This window comes from Mus caroli, unplaced genomic scaffold (genome assembly GCF_978045245.1).
Source record: "Mus caroli unplaced genomic scaffold, Mus_caroli_1 scaffold_1, whole genome shotgun sequence".
NCBI lineage: Eukaryota > Metazoa > Chordata > Mammalia > Rodentia > Muridae > Mus > Mus caroli.
The window spans coordinates 190,961,182-190,981,055 of record NW_028227256.1 but is presented as its reverse complement, the minus strand read 5'-3'; the positions used below and the strand labels follow the sequence as shown (position 1 = coordinate 190,981,055).

Here is a 19,874-nt window from a genome sequence, read left to right as displayed (position 1 = left end):
CCCAAGCTTCTAGCTTCCTGTATTTAAGAAGTCATCCATAACTGTTCATTTGAGAACCCTTACTTCTCCCAAAACAAAACACTTCCAATTCCACCCCTCCTGAGACAACTTCAGTAAGCCATTGGACCGTGGCCTCATTTGGTGATGTTAGGAAAGTAGCTGAATGAATGAGGTCAGAACTGGGACTAGGGCTTAAGCGCAGTGTCTACTTTGTCCTTTCCATTCGGGTCCACGTATGAATCTGCAGCTTCTCATGCAAGGATGTTCATGGTAAGATCTACAGGAGAACCCCAGGGTTGGTGCCCCTGAAGACATCCCTAGGAACTGCTGAGAACCCAGAGCTGGGTCTGGCCACTGGAACAAAAGTAGCTCTGCCTGCAGAGGAAGCAGGAGTGGAGCACTGGGGCTTTAAGTTCTGCAAAGCATAACTGAGATCCTGAGATGACAACACAGAGGGAACAGGCTTCACCCAGTATGCAAGCTGTTAGGGGAGAGATGAGCAGCCATGGGAAGGGGCTTCTGTGGTGAAGGTATGGCGTTTTTGGAAACAGAGCTGAGGCAGGGGGATCAAACAGTAGCAGGATCTAAAGCCTTGGATCAATACTCTGTGTGTGTGTGTGTGTGTGTGTGTGTGTGGCCTCCTCACTGCCTTCCTCTCCTTTCCAAGATGCTCCAGGCTCCTGGGGTAAGGTCTGTAGCCTTAGAGCTTCTCAGATACTCTAACACAGTCGTCAGCATGGGTAGAGTCAGGGGGTGGGGGCAGGAAACCCTGTGCTCCACTTGCAGCAACGTGAACGTGGCTGGGACTTTCCTGCTTGCCTTAGGGAGTCTGGGAAGCAGAGCTCTATGTACAAGAGATTTTGTTCATGCCCTAGACTTGGGTGGCAGCCCCTATTCCTACTTGAAAGGGGATACTGTAAATTGTCTTGCATTGCAACATAAATGGAAAAATAATCTGGGGGTTGGCTGAAATACATAAACACTTGGAAGAGGAAAACACTGAATTGAACATGATACTACAGAATAGGAAGGTGCCCAGAGGACATTCCAAGGACTCTGTCTGGGGCTTATGTTCCTTCCACGCTATAAGGAGACGATCTTGGTCTTTAAACTTGGTGGGTTTGGCTGGCTTCTGCACTGTAGATTTTGGGCAAAGAAAAGTGCATGCAGTTAGTGGGAAGACCAACACAGAGCAGGGCGGGGTGGGGCCAGTTTAGTGTGGTGCCGCCAGACTGACAGTGAACAGGCCCCTCTGGGGAATGCAGCTGTTCTACCACTTACCCCTGCGCCTGAACAGTGGAAGCCTTTGTCCTTCTCTCTCATTGGTCCCAAGCCCTGTGGTTATTGTGAATGCCAAATCCCTTTCTCTCTGCTCTTTCCCACATGCGGCTGAGAAAAACATTAATAGTAGGAGGCACTTTAGAAAATTGTTTTTGGCAAAGATTTTTGCTTTTGCAAGGCCCAGCTGAGTAACACAGGAAGCAGAAAGGGTGGGGGCTCCCCCTGGTCCCTACAGTTAGAAGAATTAAACAAATAAGATCAAAATGGGAGCTGTGCGATGCCACTTCCTGTCTTCCCCAGGCACCCCGACTCTCAGAAAGGGAGGCCCACCTCATCCCAGACACCCTCTTCCACCTTAGTCTTTTTAGCCATGAGGGCTGGAAGTCAGTTTGACACCAGGAGCCACAACATCCAGGCCTGGAGAAAGGTCTCCAAGAGTCCCACAGAACTTGGGTAGACAAGTCAGAGAAGGAATATGAAAACCACTGCAGACTAACTGCTCACAGCTCTATCTCTAAAAAACATACTCTCATTACTGACACACCCACTACTCCAGACGGATGTCCCCTGGGTAAAACTCAAGGCTGGCAAGGGGGATGTACACAGGTACAAAGATCAGCAAAGTAGGTGAAACGCTCCAATGTATGCAGGTACAAGGATCTTATAGCTGAAATGCTACAAGACTAGAAACCAGAACTGCACCTCTGCTCATCTTTCTCTGCTTGGTCCTAGATCAAGGGACACCTACCTTAAAGTGCCATGAGGCACCTCAGGACCTGGGTCTCATGGGACAGGGCAGGGACAGACCATTAGGTTGACCCAGCTTCTGAATTGCTCTGTGACTTTCCAAGAAGCCCTCTTACCCCTCCCCGTGCCAAAACCTACTCTGTTTTGTATCTGTAGGTCCATTTCTCAGTTTTCAAAGAATTTCTCAGGAGTCCTGCCAGACAGGGAGGAACACACACACCAGTAGTCATTCCTCTACAGCCACAGGTTCCAAAGCCTCAGATTCAACCAACACTGGATCAAGTATAACTGAAAGGGGGGAAAAAATCCTGTTTTTCTTGTCTTTCTTGTAATTAGTGCCAAGACCATACATTATAGCTGACATTTCCATGGTATTTCCAGTGTACTGTGTGTGAGAGTCAGGGACGACTTTAAGCATACAGGAAGATATACATATGCCTTAGATAAATGTACATATTTATATACAAGAGAGTTGAACATTCTGAGGGGCTCTAGGAACTCTCAGTGGATATGAAGGGTGTGAAATGCAAGGACTGCCATGACAGAGACCTCTGCCCACTGTCCTGGGGCCTGAAATCAAGGTATCACCAGTACCAGTCTCCCCTCCTGCTGAATGGGCTGCCAACACCTATTTTGTCTTCTGTGGTCTTCCCTCAGTTTACCCTTGTGTTCTGGTCTTGTTTTAGAAAAACACTATCAGACAGACTAAATTCATTTGACTGCATTTAACTTCATTGAAGGTGCAGCCTCTGTCTTAGTTAGGGTTTTACTGCTGTGAACAGTCACCATGACCAAGGAAACTCTTATAAGGACAACATTTAATTGGAGCTGGCTTACAGGTTCAGAGGTTCAGTCCATTATCATCAAGGTGGGAACATAGCAGCATGCAGGCAGACATGGTGCAGGAGGCTCTGAGAATTCTACATATTCAACTGAAGGCTGCTAGCATAATACTGGCTTCGAGACAATGAGGGTCTTAGGATGAGGGTCTTAAGCTCATGACCACAGTGACAAACCTACTCCAACAAGTTCGTACCTCCTAATAGTGCCACTCCCTGGGCCAAGCATATTCAAACCATCACAAGCTCCAAATATGCTCCCGTTCTACATAGAATACTGTAGCTCACTGCAGCATACAAACCTGAAGGGTGAACAAACATACTTCAACCCCTAACAAGGAGCTGGAACAAATCAGATTCTCCCCAGGAGCAAAGACCTCTTTTAGCTTCATACCTGTGCTCTACAGACAAAGGTCCAGGATGAGAGAAGGCAAGGAAAGCTGGAGGTGGGGGGGCAGTTTAGAAACCTCCCTCTCTATGGCCTTCTTTGCTGTCTGTGCCATTTGTTAGAGAAACTCAAGATACAAAGAGAATTTGGGGTCAATCAGGATCACCCTGGGCCTACAGAGAGAAGACCAACTTCCCCTCAGAGTGCCTTAGCCACCTCTGCACCTAGAGGGGTTCAGCCCACAGCACCAAGATTTGGCTGTGGGACAGGGCTGGAGAGATGTAGCAAGCCTCTTTGTGGTTAGTTGGTTGGTTGGTTGGTTTTTCCTTAGCTTACTAACTAATCCTGTTTATTTTAGGGACAGCTTAATGAAGACAAGCTGAAGGGCAAACTAAGATCCCTAGAAAACCAGCTCTACACCTGCCTGCAGGTAAGCATCCTGGAGAACACTAATTTCCAGCACATTAATTTCAATAAAGTTGAAATGTTTGGATCTTAGCCCCGCCTTCTAGAAATGCTACCAAATGGAGATTAGCACACTAACTCTTACCTCACTGTGCTTGTCTATGTCATGCTGTCTTTAATTGGCCATGTAACCACCTCCAACTGCCCTTCTTTGTCCTACCATGCATGCTTTTGTACCCTGGGAAGGAATTCCAACACTAAACATGTTGCTGGATCCTAGGGAAATATAGGGAGAAGCCGTTGGTAAAGGTTCACACCACACAGTCAGTCTCCACAGACCCCAATCTGAGGACAGATGAAGAGCGTCTAACAGAAAATCACAAAAATAGTTTTCATCTCAGGAAGAAGGGTTTTTGTTTGTTTGTTTGTTTGTTTGTTTTTGTTTTCTTTAGCAGAAACCCTGAGAAAGCAAAAACTCAATAGTCTAAAGAGAGTGATGTTAGTGTTCAACTCCAGTATCTCTTGATTTGGCCTATCCCCATGTTACAATAAAAGAAAATCAGTTCCTCTGACAGGTGGAGAGATGGGAAAACAGGGGCCAGCAAGAAGGCTTAGTAGGTGCTTGCCACCAAGCCTAAAGACCTGAGTTCAGTCTCCTGGGATCCATATGATAGGAAAGATCTGCATCTCCCTCACAAGTTGTCCTCTGACCTCTACACACACTCTGTGTATGTGGCAAGTACACACACACACACACACACACACACACACACACACACGTGCGTGTAAGAAATATTGAAGGAAACATAAGTAGGAAGGGAATGGTTGGGCTTCTTTCATGTGGCACCAGAGGGGTCAGTAGTTTCCTATGCAGCTGAGAATAGTTTACATTGTCTATAGCAGCAATTCTTAACCTGTGGGTCATGACCCCTCTTGCAAACTTCTATCTCCAAAACTATTTACATTACAATTATCATAGCTGTACCAAAATTACAGTTATGAAGTAACAGTGAAAGACATTTTATGGCTGGGCTCACCACAACATAAGGAGCTGTATTAAAGGGTTGCGGCATGAGGAAGCTGAAAACCACTCACTGGTCTATAGGTTTCCAGGTCTACATGTTTGCTTGTTTTCAATGTGAGCTGCTTTGTTAGGCTCTTAGCTAAAATATGCCCATCAAACTTTTAAGTGACAAGCATGTAAGCCAGAATGCAAATCTTTAATTCATTTGTTGTTGAGAAAGGTATAGTTATTAGGCTGACCTTGAACGTGTGACCCTCCCACCAGCCTCCTTAGTGCTAGAGTCACAGATAGAAGCAACTATGCCAACATAGTCTATTAATTTTTCTATTGGAAATGAAGCTAACCTGTGATTATTACTATTAAATCTAGTAACTAGGACGTCACCATGTTTGGCTTCAACCAGTCTCTCTTGAGTTTGACTTTTAATGAAAATTCCAAAAAGCAGAGTACCCTTACACATACAAAAATAAAATTCCAGACAATCCCAAGGTGAGACAAAATGATTGCTAATGATCCTCTCCTTAACCTTCCTTGTCTGGACTTACCCAGATGGGTCTAGAACTGACCATAAAAGCTGCCTGCCTTCCCCAAAATCACAAGGCAAAAAGAGGAGGTAACAAGGGCCGTCAATACTTTACTGGATCTGCAAATCTATTTTATCTGATTTGGGGGAATTTTCCTTGGTCCTTAAGCAGGGGAAACATCTAATGCAAATGCACTCTTTTAGAACACCAAGTCCTCAGATCCCCTGGACTTTTCCTTTAAAACAGCAGTGTGTCCCGTTTGGAAATTGTTTCCAGTGGAGTGAGGAAGATTCATCCACAGAACAGAGCACTAGATGAAGGGGGTAATTATTGGAAATTCCAAAATCATGGGCCCCATTCTCATAAATGCAAATATGCCAATGCTAAGCAAAAATGCCACGAGAGCTGGGGATAGAGGAATTAGTGAGATTCAGCAGAACTGGTGTGTTCTCTACATCTGGAGCACAGAAGAGAGGGAGGCTGAGGTAGAAGGGCTCTACCAATGGCAGGCACTTCTCAGACAGCCTGGGAGACTCCCCTGCTCAGCTGTTCCCTGGGTATGAGGACCTACAGTGTGCTCATGTGTAGATCCCTGGAGTGGGAAGTTCAACAAGTATTTGTTGGCTTGTTCTGATTTACAGAAACACTCCCCCTGGGGAATGAAAAAGGTGCTGCTGGAGATGGAAGACCAGAGAAGCAGCTATGAGCAGAAGGCTAAGGCGTCACTGCAGAAAGTGCTGGAGGAGAAAATGTGTGCAGAGCAGCAACTACAGAGGGCACAGGTGGAGATGCTGTGCAGTTCCAGGGGCTGGGGTCCTGGGAGCAGTCCCCAGAGCAAGAGGGCTAACCACCACTTGCAGGGAGCCTGCTCCTCAAATTCATCCTGCATATTAAACTTCAGGAGTTCAATGTGTTCCCTTTCTCTAAGCTTCTGCTCCTTGGGAACCTTCTCTCCTCTGGTCTCTCTCAGCTGTCCCTGGCTTTGGCAGAGCAGAAGTGTCAGGAGTGGAAGAGTCAGTACGAGGCTCTGAAGGAGGACTGGAGGACCCTAGGGGACCAGCACAGAGAGCTGGAGAGCCAACTGCATGTGCTTCAGTCCAAACTACAGGTACCAGGCCCAGCAGTGGGAGAGGAAGGGAGGCAGAAGGGGGGAGAGGGGTCTGCTGAGAAAGGGGTTTCCAAGGTTGGGCCTCAAAGGTTGGATACATGTAACAAGCAGCTTTCAAGTCTTCATCCACTGCCCACTTAGTACCAGACTCACTGTTTTGCTCTGAATCATAAGTGCGTACTTAGAGGGAATGCCTACACTGTCCATGCAAATGAACTAAGTACCCACTGGAATGACATTAACCAAATACAAATGCCTGAGTTGGGGCATTCATTGGGTTGATTGGCCTACCAATTGCACACTATTCAAACACCACCCCAACAGGGCACTCAGTGCATAACTGCCCATTGTTTTGTACATAATAAATGTTACTGGTTTATTTACAGGTACTAACATATCCTGCTGGTGTGTTTCTTAATAAATTTCAGTAATTTCTTGGCATGCTCAAAAGTTCCTACACTTTCAATCTGCCACCTTAGAAAATCTAATTAATTTAGATTAATTAATTAATTTAGATTAATTGATTTATTTATAATGAATTAATTTAGGGTCTTTTGTTGCATGGATTAAATGTGACTACCCACACAACATGTGTGGCATAGTCTGGTACATATGAGCACTTCACTCGGGTTAGCAATTACATGGAGGCCTGACATTCCACGCTCCCCAAAACATAGGAATTAATCCACTTGGGCCAGTCAATCTTCTGGCTAATGAACCACCCCTCAGGAAGGCAGATTCACCTTAAGCCTGCCAAAGAAGGAAAAGTAATTATTCTTTTAGTGAGATCATGTACTTCCCCTTCCTAGAAAGCCTGCGCCTGGTGTGGTCACTCACAGAGCCATGGCCACGCTACTTGGTCAAGCCTGACCATTCCTCTGAATTTCTCAGAAAAATGTAACTTTTCTTTTTCACGTCTTCTTTCTTCCTAACCCTTGCCGAAGCCTAGGTGTGCTTCCACAACACTCCTGGCTTTCTCACTCTTCTCTGATGTTACCCTCTCCGCATCCCCTTTGCCAAACCGCCAAATCCCCATCCCTAACTCAAAAGGCATGACTTTCTTTCCCTCTTTTCCACCTTTATCCTCCAGGCAGCTGCTGACATTCACAGAATTCCCATTCTGCCTCTGTTGTCATTATTACTGTTTTTGGCTGTTTTGGTTTTTTGTTTTGTTTTGTTTTGAGTCTTCTTCAGAATCTGCTCTTAATATTTTTAATGTTAACCATCTTTCTTAGATATTTTTATTCTCAAGATTCTAATTACATTTCTCCCTTCTTCTCTCTCCCTCCAAGCCCTCCCTATCTCCCTCCTAGCTCTCCTTCACGTTCACAGCCTCTTTTTCGTCAATTATTATTGAATGCATATGTGTGCATGCATATATATCCCTGAATATAACCTGTTGAGTCCATATGTTACTTGTATGGATGTTTTCATTACCTATAGTTCTCTGTGTAGGATTGAGGCCTCATGGGCTCTCCCCCATCTAGTTTGGCACACCCATTGGTGGCCTCCTTTTCCCTTCACATTTGGGCAGCCATGTTGGTGAGACTTTATGGGTGTTGCTTCTGACATTACTAGGAGGCACAATCTCACAGAAAACTCCCTGATCTTACAATCTTTCTGCCCCCTCTTTTGCAATGTTCCCTGAGCCTCAAGTATGGAGTTATTTTATAGCTGTATTCATTGAGACCAGAATCCACAGGTATGCATTTTGATTGATAGTGGTTTTCTGTAGTGGTCTCCATCTGTTTCAAAGAGAAGTTTCCTTGATGTGTTCTTAACAAATCTAAGAACTCAGAGAGGAGACCCGATTTCCCTAGTCACATATGGCACCCCAGGTGAGCCTCCCCAAAATCTCCAGTTAACACATAGATTTCACATACTTAGTTTGAAACTTTGAAGATCTGCCCCAAGAGTGAATCTTTACATTTTCCCCAAACATGAATCAGGAAAAAAAATATAATTGATGAAAGAGGGTGTGAGACATTTAGAGGCACAATTTTTACTGGCTACACACAGCATCCACATCTTAACCTCTGCTCTCTCTTCTCATCATGCATAAGGCAATTCTTAGGTAAGTGTTTTGAGGTTTTTAAACCTTAATTCTTTGTGAGAATAGCCTTAACTGCCCCTCTCCCTCAACAACTGGTCATGCCAAAGTAAAAAGAAAGTAAAACATCTAGAAAATTCTGGCTTGATGTGGAGATCTGTCAAGGCATTGAGACATACATAACCCCGTAAATATCAAGTCAGAGGCACTGCCATAAACATGCAGGATAGGGCAGAACAAAGGGAAGGGGAGAGCTTCCATTTCCTGACACCCCATCTCAGTAATCCTACTGTGTCCTGTTCCATGGTACCTGTCTCTGCTCTGTCGCCAGCCACACTGACCTGCTGCTCTGTGGCTCCTCCCCCTCCTCTTTGCAGGGAGCAGACAGCAGAGACTCACAGATGAGCCAGGCCCTGCAACTTTTAGAAAATGAGCACCAGTTGCTGCAGACCAAACTTGAGAGCCTGCAGGGAGACCGAGAGCAGCAGAGCTCTGAGACCCAGGACCTACAAGGTACTCCTCTTCTTTGAGGTCACAGGGCCATTAGAACCACAACTGAATGGGCTCAGAGGGAGGAGGCTATGGGGAGAAGCTTTGCTCCTCATTTGTGCTTGGTCCTATGATTTCATTTCTCCTTGAGGGAAAGGCAGAGAAATGTCAATCAAAATGAACATTAGTTGTCCTTCATCTGAGGACTCTGCATGCTCTCTCCTCCAGCTTGTCCCTGTGGGCCACACCACAGCTGCTCCCATATTAGTCACATGCAAAGGCCATATTCCTAATTTGAAAGGGAAAGGGTAGTACAAACACGGGCAGGATGAAGGCCTCCTAGATGTGCCTCTGTGGGCTGAAAGACCCACTAGTGTGTGTACACAATATTGTGATGTTCCTGTGTGAATGCTGGCCTCTCCCTTCAGATCTGAAAGACACCTGACACTCCCAGGTCACAGACGACAGGACTTACCTCTCATTTCCACCCTCTCCTATTTCTGTTTGTATTCTTTCACTTTCAGATCAACTAAAGAAGTCAGAGGAGGAGAAACAGGCCCTGGTGAGCAAAGTTCAACAGCTACAGAGTAAGTTTCCTTTTCAGGGTTCAACCTGCACAGGTGGTTTCTGTTGCTCCTGACCACAGAAGACCTTCGAAGGAGGGCTGAGCCGTCGAGGCTTCAGTGTGTCCTGTTTCTGAGCATTCTCGAGCACACTTCCTGCAAGGGGGTGGGGGTGAGGGATCATCTGCACAACTCTCCACAAGTTATATGGTTTCTTTCCCATGTTATATACATTAGCGTCTGTTCTTGTGTTTCCTTTCTATTTGTGTGTGTGTGTGTGTGTTGGTGTGTGTGTGTATGTGTTTGCATGTGTGTTGGTGTGTGTGTGTGTGTACGCCCATGCAATATGCAGAGAGAGTCAAGGGAGCTGGAGGATGTTGAGTATCTTCCCTGTTATTGTCTGCCTTAGTCCCTTTTTTTTCTTTTTTTTTATTGGGTATTTATTTCATTTACATTTCCAATGCTATCCCAAAAGTCCCCCACATGCTCCCCCACCCACTCCCCCACCCACCCACTCCCACTTCTTGGCCCTGTCGTTCCCCTGTACTGAGGCACATAAAGTTTGCACGACCAATGGGCCTCTCTTTCCACTGATAGCCGACTAGGCCATTTTCTGATTCACCTTAGTCCCTTAAGAAAGGGTGTGTCACTGTTTTCCAGGTAGGCTGGCTAGCCAACAAGCCCCAGCCATCTTCCCTTCTCTGTCCCCAGAACTAATAGCATTAGGGTAACAGGAAAAGGCAGCCACGCCCAGATTTTTACATGGACACTAACAACCTAAAGTCAGGTCCTCGTGCATACACAGCAAGAACTCTTTTTTTTTTTTTTTTTAAGATTTTTTTTTTTTTTTAATGTAAGTACACTGCAGCTGTCTTCAGACATACCAGAAGAGGGCATCAGATCTCATTACAGATGGTTGTAAGCCACCATGTGGTTGCTGGGATTTGAACTCAGGACCTCTGGAAGAGCAGTCAGTGCTCTTAACTGCTGAGCCATCTCTCCAGCCCCAGCAAGAACTCTTACTCACACATTGTTCCAGGCCCCAGAACTGCCCACTTTCAAGAAGTATTAGGCTAAGATAGTTCTTTTCTTATACATTCTATGGAACATACGTGAACAAGTCACTTAGATTTTTCTCACTAGAAAGGTTCAGAAAATAAGTATCCATCAATCCCCTACATAGGAATCAGGCATCCTGGACATATACACTGAAGTATACCAACAAGCAAAAGTAATAGTTTCGGAACTGGAGAGATGGCTCAGCGGGTAAGAACACTGACTGCTCTTCCAAAGGTCCTGAGTTCAAATCCCAGCAACCACATGGTGGCTCACTACCACCCGTAATGAGATCTGATGCCCTCTGATGCGTCTGAAGACAGCTACTGTACCTATTTATAATAATAAATAAATCTTTGGGCCAGAGCAAATAGGGACTGAGTGAGCAGAGTCGACTGGAGTGAGCAGGGCCAACTGAAGCAAGCACAGGTCCTAAAAATTCAATTCCCAACAATTACATGAAGGCTCACAACCATCTATCTATACAGCTACAGTGTACTCATATACATAAGATAAATAAATAAATCTTGAAAAAAAAAGTAATAGTTTCTTAAGAAACTTCCGTTCTAAGCAAGTCCAGGGGTAGGAGTTCCATGAAAAAAAAAAAATCAGTGTACATGAAGTCACAATAACTACTATAGAGAAAAAAGAAGCTGGTTAAAGGTAAAATTAGTCATTGTTTGGTAGAATGTCACCTGGGAACATGTTCAGAAGCTGACATAAGGATGGCTTATTTGTAAGGAAGTACCAGATTAGGTGACTTGGAGGGGGGGGGACAGAGCTGTTCCACAGTTCTGGAGGCTGCAGACCAAAGTCAAGCTGCCCAGAGAGGTAGCCTTCTGCTGTAAGGGCCCCTCCAAGCTTCCCTCAAGTGTCTTTATATCACTTTCCCTGGAGCATGTATGGGTGGAAATAGCCCCTTTCTAAGAACATCAGTTATCTGTATGAAGTCTCATCTTAATGACCTTATGTTCAATCAATTACCTTTTTAAAGACTCCATCTCAAGGAAGTTCACGTTACAGGGCTTATAACTTCAATACAAAAACTTTAAGGAACACTATTCAGTTCCTAACAGATGGTAACTAATCCTTTACAACCGAGGTCCCAAGCCAATGTCTGAAGTGAGTCTTGACAGTAAGTCTGCTAGCACAGACAAGTTCCTTTTGTCTCCCAACAGGTCTGCTTCAGAATCAATCCTTACAACTTCAAGAACAGGAGAAGCTCTTAAAGAAAGGTCAGCAAATTTCCTCCCACTAAATGTTGCTCTTTCTTTGCCTAAGGCTGGGGAAAGGACTACGTGACTTCTGGGGGTCCCATCCACTCCCGAGTCTGTGAAGTCAGGGAGGTAGGGGGACGTACTGAGAAACGATCACTGGCCTGGACACTTCAGCCAGCCACCTGCTCTGGGAGGTATATAAACTGTGGGGGGTTCTACTTTCTCTGAAAACATGTGTCTCTGTTGAACATTTCAATAAATTGATTTTGAACTCAGGATTTCATGTCAGTTTTTACACAGTTGACTTTACCAATCACATCCAACTCCTCAACCCAACCATACAGCATACAAAAGTCCTCCCACTCCAACCCTAACCATTCTGGGCCCAACCTTGCTAAGGACTCATCAGCCACAGAGAGGCTCCAGAGGCTCCTCCTGTTGTTTTATTCTCACCACAATTAGGTGTAATACAGGAGAATGTAGAAACGAGTGTGCCCTCACAGCATGGATAAGACCATAAAGAGCTCTGATCAGACAAATGAACAACTGAACTAAAGCAATAGCCCAGAACTTGACTTGAGTCCAGTGCTGTTTTCAGCAAGACTAGGACCACAAGGTGGCAGAAACCCAGTTTTAAAGTATTAAGAGGTAAGACTAGAATGACTTTCATTTTCAGGTCTTGGAAATGAGGGTGCAAAGGTCACAGAGGAATCACTAAGCAAGCCTACATGAGGAACTAGATACTTTATGACTAATGAAAACCATTTCAATTTGTAAACATTCACTACAAGTATCAGATCCAAAGAAAATCAAGACAAATTTTAAAAAGTCAACCTTGCCTCAAGGAGTCCAAACTGCAGCTCTGTGTCTAAGCCGCAGGGTACACCAGAATACTTTTGTTTGTTTGTTTGTTTGATTTTTCCATACAGTGTCTCACTATGTAGCTCTGGCTGTCCTGGAAATCTCAGAGATCCGCCTATCTCTGCCTCCCAATCGCTGGGATTGACGGCCTTCATGTGCTGCTGTGCCAGCACACCAGTTATTTAATTCAGGATGTTCTACTCCATTCAGGGAAACCACAGACACACACACCATCTCCCTTCTCTGCAAATGCTAAGGGTTCTCACGAAGCGTCAGGATCAGCCCTCACAGACAAAGGCCTCGCTGTTACTGAGACTCTGGCTGCTTTTTTAGATCAGGGTCTGCCTGTGTGGAATCCAAAGCTCTCCCTTGATGAAGTGAAGCCTGAGGGCACAAGAAAGGAGAAAGAGGAGGAGCTCAGAGACCAACTACAAAAGGAGACATTTCGGCTCCAAGCCAAGGAAAAGGAGGTGAGGAGGGGACCTCAAAGTGTGAGGCTCATCCAGACTGTTAGTGCTCATCCAGATTGTGAGGGTTCATCGAGATTGATATGGGGTGGGAGTGGGGCAGAGAACCCTTCTAGGGGCAATGGAAAGCAGGAATTTCCAAGCTTAAATTGTTACTGGATGACCACAAGTGTTCATTTTCTTCTATAAATGTCTTTGCTCTTGGATTGACTTGCAATCTTTCTCCTTCCTAATTTATAACAACCCCTATTAAAGGATACATTGGTAACCAATTAGGAGATCAATCAGAACACAAAAACATTTAGTAAACACATTAACTGCTTATATTGTCATACACTAAGTATCAGTATGTTGTATCTTTAAATAACAAACACTTTCCTAGGAACATTCTTTCAAACTCACACTCTTGGAAGTGCGCAGAAGCAACTAGACACCACGGAAGAGAGGCATGTCCTCCAGTGCTGAAGAACTTATTTCTTTCTTTATTTGTTCATTTATTAGTTTGCCCACATACAGAGCATTTTCAGAAAGTTGCATGAAAGCATTTACAAGTACTGGGGCCAATAAGCTGGCTCAGTAGGTAAAGGTACCTGCTGCCAAGCCTGATGCCCTGAGTTCAATCCCTGGGACCTACCATAGAGATGGCAGAAGGAGAGAAGTGACTTGAAGAGTTGTCTTCTGACTCCCACACACATGTACAAGATATTAGCATATATACACACACACTCACAACCCTAACAATGAATAAATAATGCAGAATAATTGAAAGTGTTTCTATGTGTAAAATTAACATATGCATCATAACCAATCTTATAACTCAACATACTCACAATAAACTATATGATAGGAAGAAGACTAAAATCTCTGAGAAATTTGGGTTAGAATAGTTCACTTAAAATGAGTGAAGGAGCCGGGCGTGGTGGCGCACGCCTTTAATCCTAGCACTCGGGAGGCAGAGGCAGGCGGATTTCTGAGTTCGAGGCCAGCCTGGTCTACAAAGTGAGTGCCAGGACAGCCAGGGTTACACAGAGAAACCCTGTCTCAAAAAAACAAACAAACAAAAAAAACCAAGTGAAGGAGTATAGTACTCAGGGCAGTCCTCTTCCAGAATTCTGTGGGAAAGAGAATTGGGGGCTAGAGAGATGGCTCACTAGTTAAGAGCATTGGCTGTTCTTCCAGAGGTCCTGAGTTCAATTCCCAGCAACCAAATGAGGGCTCACAACCATCTGTAATGGGATCTGATGCACTCTTCTGGTGTTACTTACATACATATAATAAATCTTTAAAAAAGAAAGAAAAGAAGGAAAGCGAGAGAGAGAGAACTTATGACACCTTGCTATGCTCTCCCCAGTGCAGAGACCTGCATTCAGAATAGACATCCTCAATGAGAAGTACCTTTCTTTTTTGCAAAAGATACATCACAGTCAAGAAGCACTGAGGCACAGCCAGGAGCCATCTCCCAGAGTAAGAGGGCCATCCCCCTCTACAGCCAGCCCTACATCACAGTGGGGTAGTTCCTTTTGTTGTTGTTGGTGGTGGGTTTTTTTCTTTTTTTCTTTGAGACAGGGTTTCTCTGTGTAGCCTTGGCTGTCCTGGAACTCACTTTGTAGACCAGGCTGACCTCGAACTCAGAAATCCACCTGTATCTGCCTCCCAAGTGCTGGGATTAAAGGTGTGTGCCACCACTGCCCAGCTGGGTAGTTCTTTTTTAAGCCCAGTGTTACAGATAAAATATATCAGTCCACACCAACATCTGGTCATCCTGTCCCATTCCACTTGATTTACACTATGCCAACAATACAGCAAACATGGAAGAAACACTGTCCACTATTCACCCCATTTCTATGCATCTCTCGAGTCTGGAAGACACTAGATTGAGCACCCCCGCTATGGAAACCTGACATGTTCTAGATCCAGAACACACCATGCATAAAGAAGCATGTCTTAGTCAGGGTTTCTATTCCTGCACAAACATCATGACCAAGAAGCAAGTTGGGGAGGAAAGGGTTTATTCGGCTTACACTTCCATGCTGCTGTTCATCACCAAAGGAAGTCAGGACTGGAACTCAGACAGGTCAGGGAGCAGGAGCTGATACAGAGGCTGTGGAGGGATGTTCTTTACTGGCTTGCCTCCCCTGGCTTACTCAGCCTACTCTCTTATAGAACCAAGACTACCAGCCCAGGGATGGTCCCACCCACAAGAGGGGCCTTTCCCCCTTGATCACTAATTGAGAAAATGCCTTACAGTTGGATCTCATGGAGGCATTTCCTCAACTGAAGCTCCTTTCTCTGTGATAACTCCAGCTGTGTCAAGTTGACACAAAAATAGCCAGTACAATTGACCCCTTGTCAACTTGACACACAAACACATCACTAGTAAGCCTCAACCCTTACATTCTTATTCATCCCCAAGATCTAAATAACTTTAAAAGTCCCACAGTCTTTACATATTCTTAAAATTTCAATCTCTTTAAAATATCCCTCTCTTTTAAAATCCAAAGTCTTTTTACAATTAAAAGTCTCTTAACTGTGGGCTTCACTAAAACAGTTTCTTCCTTCAAGAGGGAAAATATCAGGGCACAGTCACAATCAAAGCAAAAATCAATCTCCAACTGTCCAACGTCTGGGATCCAACTCACAATCTTCTGGGCTCCTCCAAGGGCTTGGGTCACTTCTCCAGCCATGCCCTTTGTAGCACACACGTCGTCCTCTGGGCTCCAGATGCCTGTACTCCACTGCTGCTGCTGCTCTTGGTGGTCATCTCATGGTACTGGCATCTCAAAAACACTGCATGACCCCTTCAGTCCTGGGCCTTCAATTACAACTGAGGCTGCACCTTCACCAATGGCCTTCCATGGCCTCTCACAGTGCTGAGCCTGAGCTGCTGTGTGACCCCTTCATGCCTTCAAAACCAGTACCACCTGGGTGACCCTTACACATTACCAAGTTCCACTGCAGAAGGAGTACAACCTTGCCTATCTCTGGAACACAGCCTCTTTGTGCTTTCAGAAAACACTTCCCAGAAGATGTCACCTCAACGATGCTGGTCTCTTCTTAATCACCGCTAATTTCTTAGCTCCAGCTAACCAGCATCAATAGTCCCAGTAATGCAAAGTTTTTGCTTTAGTAGTTCTGGTATCTTGTTAATCACAGCTGATTCTTCAGCCCCAGATAACCAGAACTACAAAAACTTCACAATAAAAACAGCAATGGCCCTGAAGAGAGTCTTTAATTTTCCCTCTGAAATTTCACAAGCCAGGCCTCCATCTTCTGCACTGTTCTCAACATTATCTTCCAAGCTCCTACACAACATCTGACAGAGCTCTTAACAACGAATGGATCTTCAAGCCCAAAGTTCCAAAGTCCTTCCACAGTCCTCCCCAAAACATGGTCAGGTTGTCACAGGAATACCCCACTCTGCTGGTACCAATTTGTCTTAGTCAGGGTTTCTATTCCTGCACAAACATCATGACCAAGAAGCAAGTTGGGGAGGAAAGGGTTTATTCGGCTTACACTTCCATGCTGCTGTTCATCACCAAAGGAAGTCAGGACTGGAACTCAGACAGGTCAGGGAGCAGGAGCTGATACAGAGGCTGTGGAGGGATGTTCTTTACTGGCTTGCCTCCCCTGGCTTACTCAGGTAAGATGCTCAAAAGAATCAAATGACTTCAGGGCATTTGGTATTCAGATGTCTTTTTATTATGTCTGCTCAACTGGTAAACAAATACTAATACTACTACAAATACTAAACAAATACTAATGGGGAAAAAAAAAAAAGACAAAATTTGAATGAGTCCTAATCCCAAGCATTTCAGAAAAAGGATATTCAGCCTGTATTGGTTCAAGCATGAAAGAGTACTTTTTTGATTTATTGTAAACATAATGACAAGGGCAGAGGAGGACTGCAAAAGTATTGAGGTGTGTACAAAGAGTGTTATCTGCTGAGTTATTTTCCACCTCATTCAGATCAGCATTTAAATACCTGTCCCCTGTCGGATATGAGTCTCTAGGCCACTAGTAAACTGGTTTTATCTAGTGGAAATGATACAAAGTGAGGGAGACACTGAAGAGAAAAAAAAAAAAAGCCCTTTCTGCCACCATTGTGAGGCCTTCTACTGGGTTAAAATGCCAAAGGACTATTCTTGCCCATACTTTCTCCAGCTAACTCATAGCTGCTCTCTCCTGTCTCCACCTCCTTCCATACAGCTGCAGTGTGGTCAATGGCTCCCAGTGCTGATGGTGGTGATTGCTACAGCACTGGCAGTGTTCCTGGTAAACAAAGGCAACCTGGTCATCTGAAGAACTTCTGGCATCTATCTGAAGTAAAACTCAGATGCAAACAACTCCATGAAAACCTTGGGTTCTGGTACTTTATAACTTGGGTTTCTCTCCAAATGAATCCAGACTTAGTTTTATTTTTTTCACCATGTTGTAAATAAACTTTATCTCACAAGACTACTCTTTAGAACTGTGTATTCCTGAGAAATAAGCCACAAGTGTAACCCTTAAGTATCATTGCCTCACACCCTACTTCAGTTAGAGTTCCATACATAGATTACCTAGTCATTCTCCTTCCCTCTAAGGCACTGTCCACCAGGGAAGGCCACCATCCCAGGGTACACTCATGTCTCCACAATGCTCCTTTTCCCATCCTTCTATCTCTTATTCAATGAAAAATAGACAGGCACCTCTGCTAAGGACCTAGGAATTCCTAATATAAAGATTGAAATCATACTACTGCTGCCAACAACTCTCCCCATTCACATGTGTTCAATTGACTGCACAACATTCATCGTAATTGACATTCACTGATACCTTCTCAACCGGCAGAGTTAACTCAGAGGGCCACAGCAGGAAGTGTGACCACCTCAGAGGAGATGCTGAGGTCAGCAAAGGCATTCTGAGCCTGAAATCGAGTCCTGAGTTCCTTCTCCCAGGCACTTAAAAAGTTTTTCAGGGCTGGGAACAAACTCTCTGGAACACTAAAGGAGTACAGCAAAATTGATGGTTGACCAGGCAGCCACAAAATCCGGGCAGTAAACACACGCAGGGGAGTCATGGTTAAGCAGTTGTCATCTCCACGGTTCAGGTCAAATGTGTAAGAAACAGGATATCCCAGGAGTATTCCAAATACAGTGCAGAGATTCCAGTCTGAGGAATGTAGCCTGGTGTAGGAGACTCCCTGAGACACATCTTTCTCAAGTCCTCGAAAACGTGTGATGACGTCAGCTATGAGAGATTTCAAGTCCGGGAGCTGGTCCACGGACCGGACAGAAGGATGAGGTTGGGAGCGGGAAATGTCCACGAAAGCTACGGTACCAAGCAGTGTCTGTTCCAAATGCTGACAGGCATACTCAGGACTGACAATAAAGTTATTCTCTCCAATCTCAAGAATGTGAAGTCCTGGCTCCAGGAAGCCCAGCCCCTGTAGTTCCTCCAGATAACTTTGGAGCGCCAATACTCCTGCAGAGTTGCAATCATAGAGTACAGCTGGCTTCAGCCCACGGGCCACAGCCAGCACCTCTCCTGCCAGGTGAAGGCAGGTAGCTCGAGGTAGGCACTTTCTCTTGCCCATGCCCAGAGTCTGCTGAGCAGCTGCCACCAGCAGCTGAGGGCTTGGTGTTGACATGAGATCTGGAAGTTACATGACATATGGCCTCCTTAGCTAGCCACAGTTCCTTTCCCTGAGCCACACACAGTTCAGCTCCCAGCACTTGAGAACGATCCTAGAAACAATATGGTAGGGGGAAATCGTTAATACTGTCAAGATGGGGTCACCAATGCTGCACCCCATTTCTCTGGCAGATTAAGTTTACGAAATCGTCCTTCTAGTCACATTTACATTGTCTCTGGCTTCGATTCTAACTTTTACCTGGTGCAATTTATGCTCTGGGATTCAAACCTTACAGCAAAAGTTACCACTTCTCCCAAAACTGTCCAACTGGGACAGAGCTCTGGGCTCTAAACTTCAGCGCCCGTAAGCTCTCCACTGCCAGCTCCCCAGACAGATCTCCACTAAGAGCGCTCACAACAGCCTGATCAAACCAGCATAAGCTACAACGCGGAGTAACCACCGCCTCACCCTGCGACACTCAGGTAAGAGAAGCCGCTAGAGCTGGGGCACGAGCCAGTTTAACACTTGCTGGGACCGTCTTCCCTTCTAGGAAGGCACGCTCCCACCGCCACACCTACCCACGCGTGCCTACGCGGTGGTAGACTAGTTACAAAAGGAAGCGCTCTGCCTCAAGACACTCGGCTAGCATTTCCGCCGCAGGTTCGGGGGCGCAGGAAGCCCTTCCGGCTGCCCGTCAGCTGCGTAGTGCCCTCCCACGCCCCACACACGGTACGGTGAATACCCAACGGTGTGTGCAGAAGCCCAGGGAAAGACAGCCTGACGTGCATGCGCACTGCCTTACTCCGCCCTTCCGTGACGTCATTTGAAAAGCAAACGCAAGCCAGAACCTTTGACAAGGCTGCGGACGGAGTGGGAGGTAAAGCCACCTTAGACCCGCCCCTTCCGGTAGAGCCCCTGCGGGCGGGCCTTGCGAGGCGGAAGTGGGGGAGAAACCGCTGGCACCGCCAGCTGTCAGTCCGCGGAATAAGGGACCCTCTCCTGTGGGCAATGCTGTAAAGCTTTATTTTTATTATTTTTTTTAATGTACCTAGATTCTGAACTTGACAGGTATGCCAAGGCCATGCATGTTCACTCCTTTTTTAAAAATCGCCTTATTGTGTGGGCGTGCACAATGGCGCCTTGTCAGCTCTCGCTTCCACCTTGTAAGAGGGTCTGAGGTACTGAACTCAGGAAACCAGCCTGCTGAGCAAGTACCATTAACTGCTGAGCCAGTACTGTTG

The 19,874-nt window shown here is 45.5% G+C and overlaps 2 protein-coding genes across 6 annotated transcripts in view; one reads left to right on the top strand and one right to left on the bottom strand.

Annotated features, from left to right (window-relative positions):
• Window positions 1-17,318, top strand: part of Traf3ip3 (TRAF3 interacting protein 3) — a 28,082-nt gene extending 10,764 nt beyond the window's left edge. For both annotated transcript variants that reach the window (XM_029482610.2, XM_029482609.2), the window contains 8 exons: window positions 3,614-3,685; window positions 5,850-5,990; window positions 6,179-6,316; window positions 8,744-8,879; window positions 9,380-9,442; window positions 11,653-11,709; window positions 12,886-13,022; window positions 17,226-17,318. In XM_029482610.2, coding sequence (XP_029338470.1) covers window positions 3,614-3,685; window positions 5,850-5,990; window positions 6,179-6,316; window positions 8,744-8,879; window positions 9,380-9,442; window positions 11,653-11,709; window positions 12,886-13,022; window positions 17,226-17,318 — 837 coding nt within the window. The remainder of the gene's footprint in view (window positions 1-3,613; window positions 3,686-5,849; window positions 5,991-6,178; window positions 6,317-8,743; window positions 8,880-9,379; window positions 9,443-11,652; window positions 11,710-12,885; window positions 13,023-17,225) is intronic.
• Window positions 14,108-19,437, bottom strand: CUNH1orf74 (chromosome unknown C1orf74 homolog). Of its 4 annotated transcripts, none has more exons than XM_029482617.2 (2): window positions 19,376-19,437; window positions 14,108-18,745 (listed from the first exon to the last, which is right to left on the bottom strand). In XM_029482617.2, the coding sequence occupies exon 2, from the start codon at window positions 18,646-18,648 to the stop codon at window positions 17,857-17,859; it is 792 nt and encodes a 263-aa protein (XP_029338477.1). In that variant the 5' UTR covers window positions 18,649-18,745; window positions 19,376-19,437; the 3' UTR covers window positions 14,108-17,856. The 4 variants fall into 4 exon arrangements, with proteins under 4 accessions (XP_029338477.1, XP_021017226.1, XP_029338475.1 ...); XM_021161567.2 differs by lacking the exon at window positions 19,376-19,437 and adding an exon at window positions 19,212-19,367; XM_029482615.2 differs by lacking the exon at window positions 19,376-19,437 and adding an exon at window positions 19,102-19,214.
• Window positions 19,438-19,874: the final 437 nt, after the last annotated feature.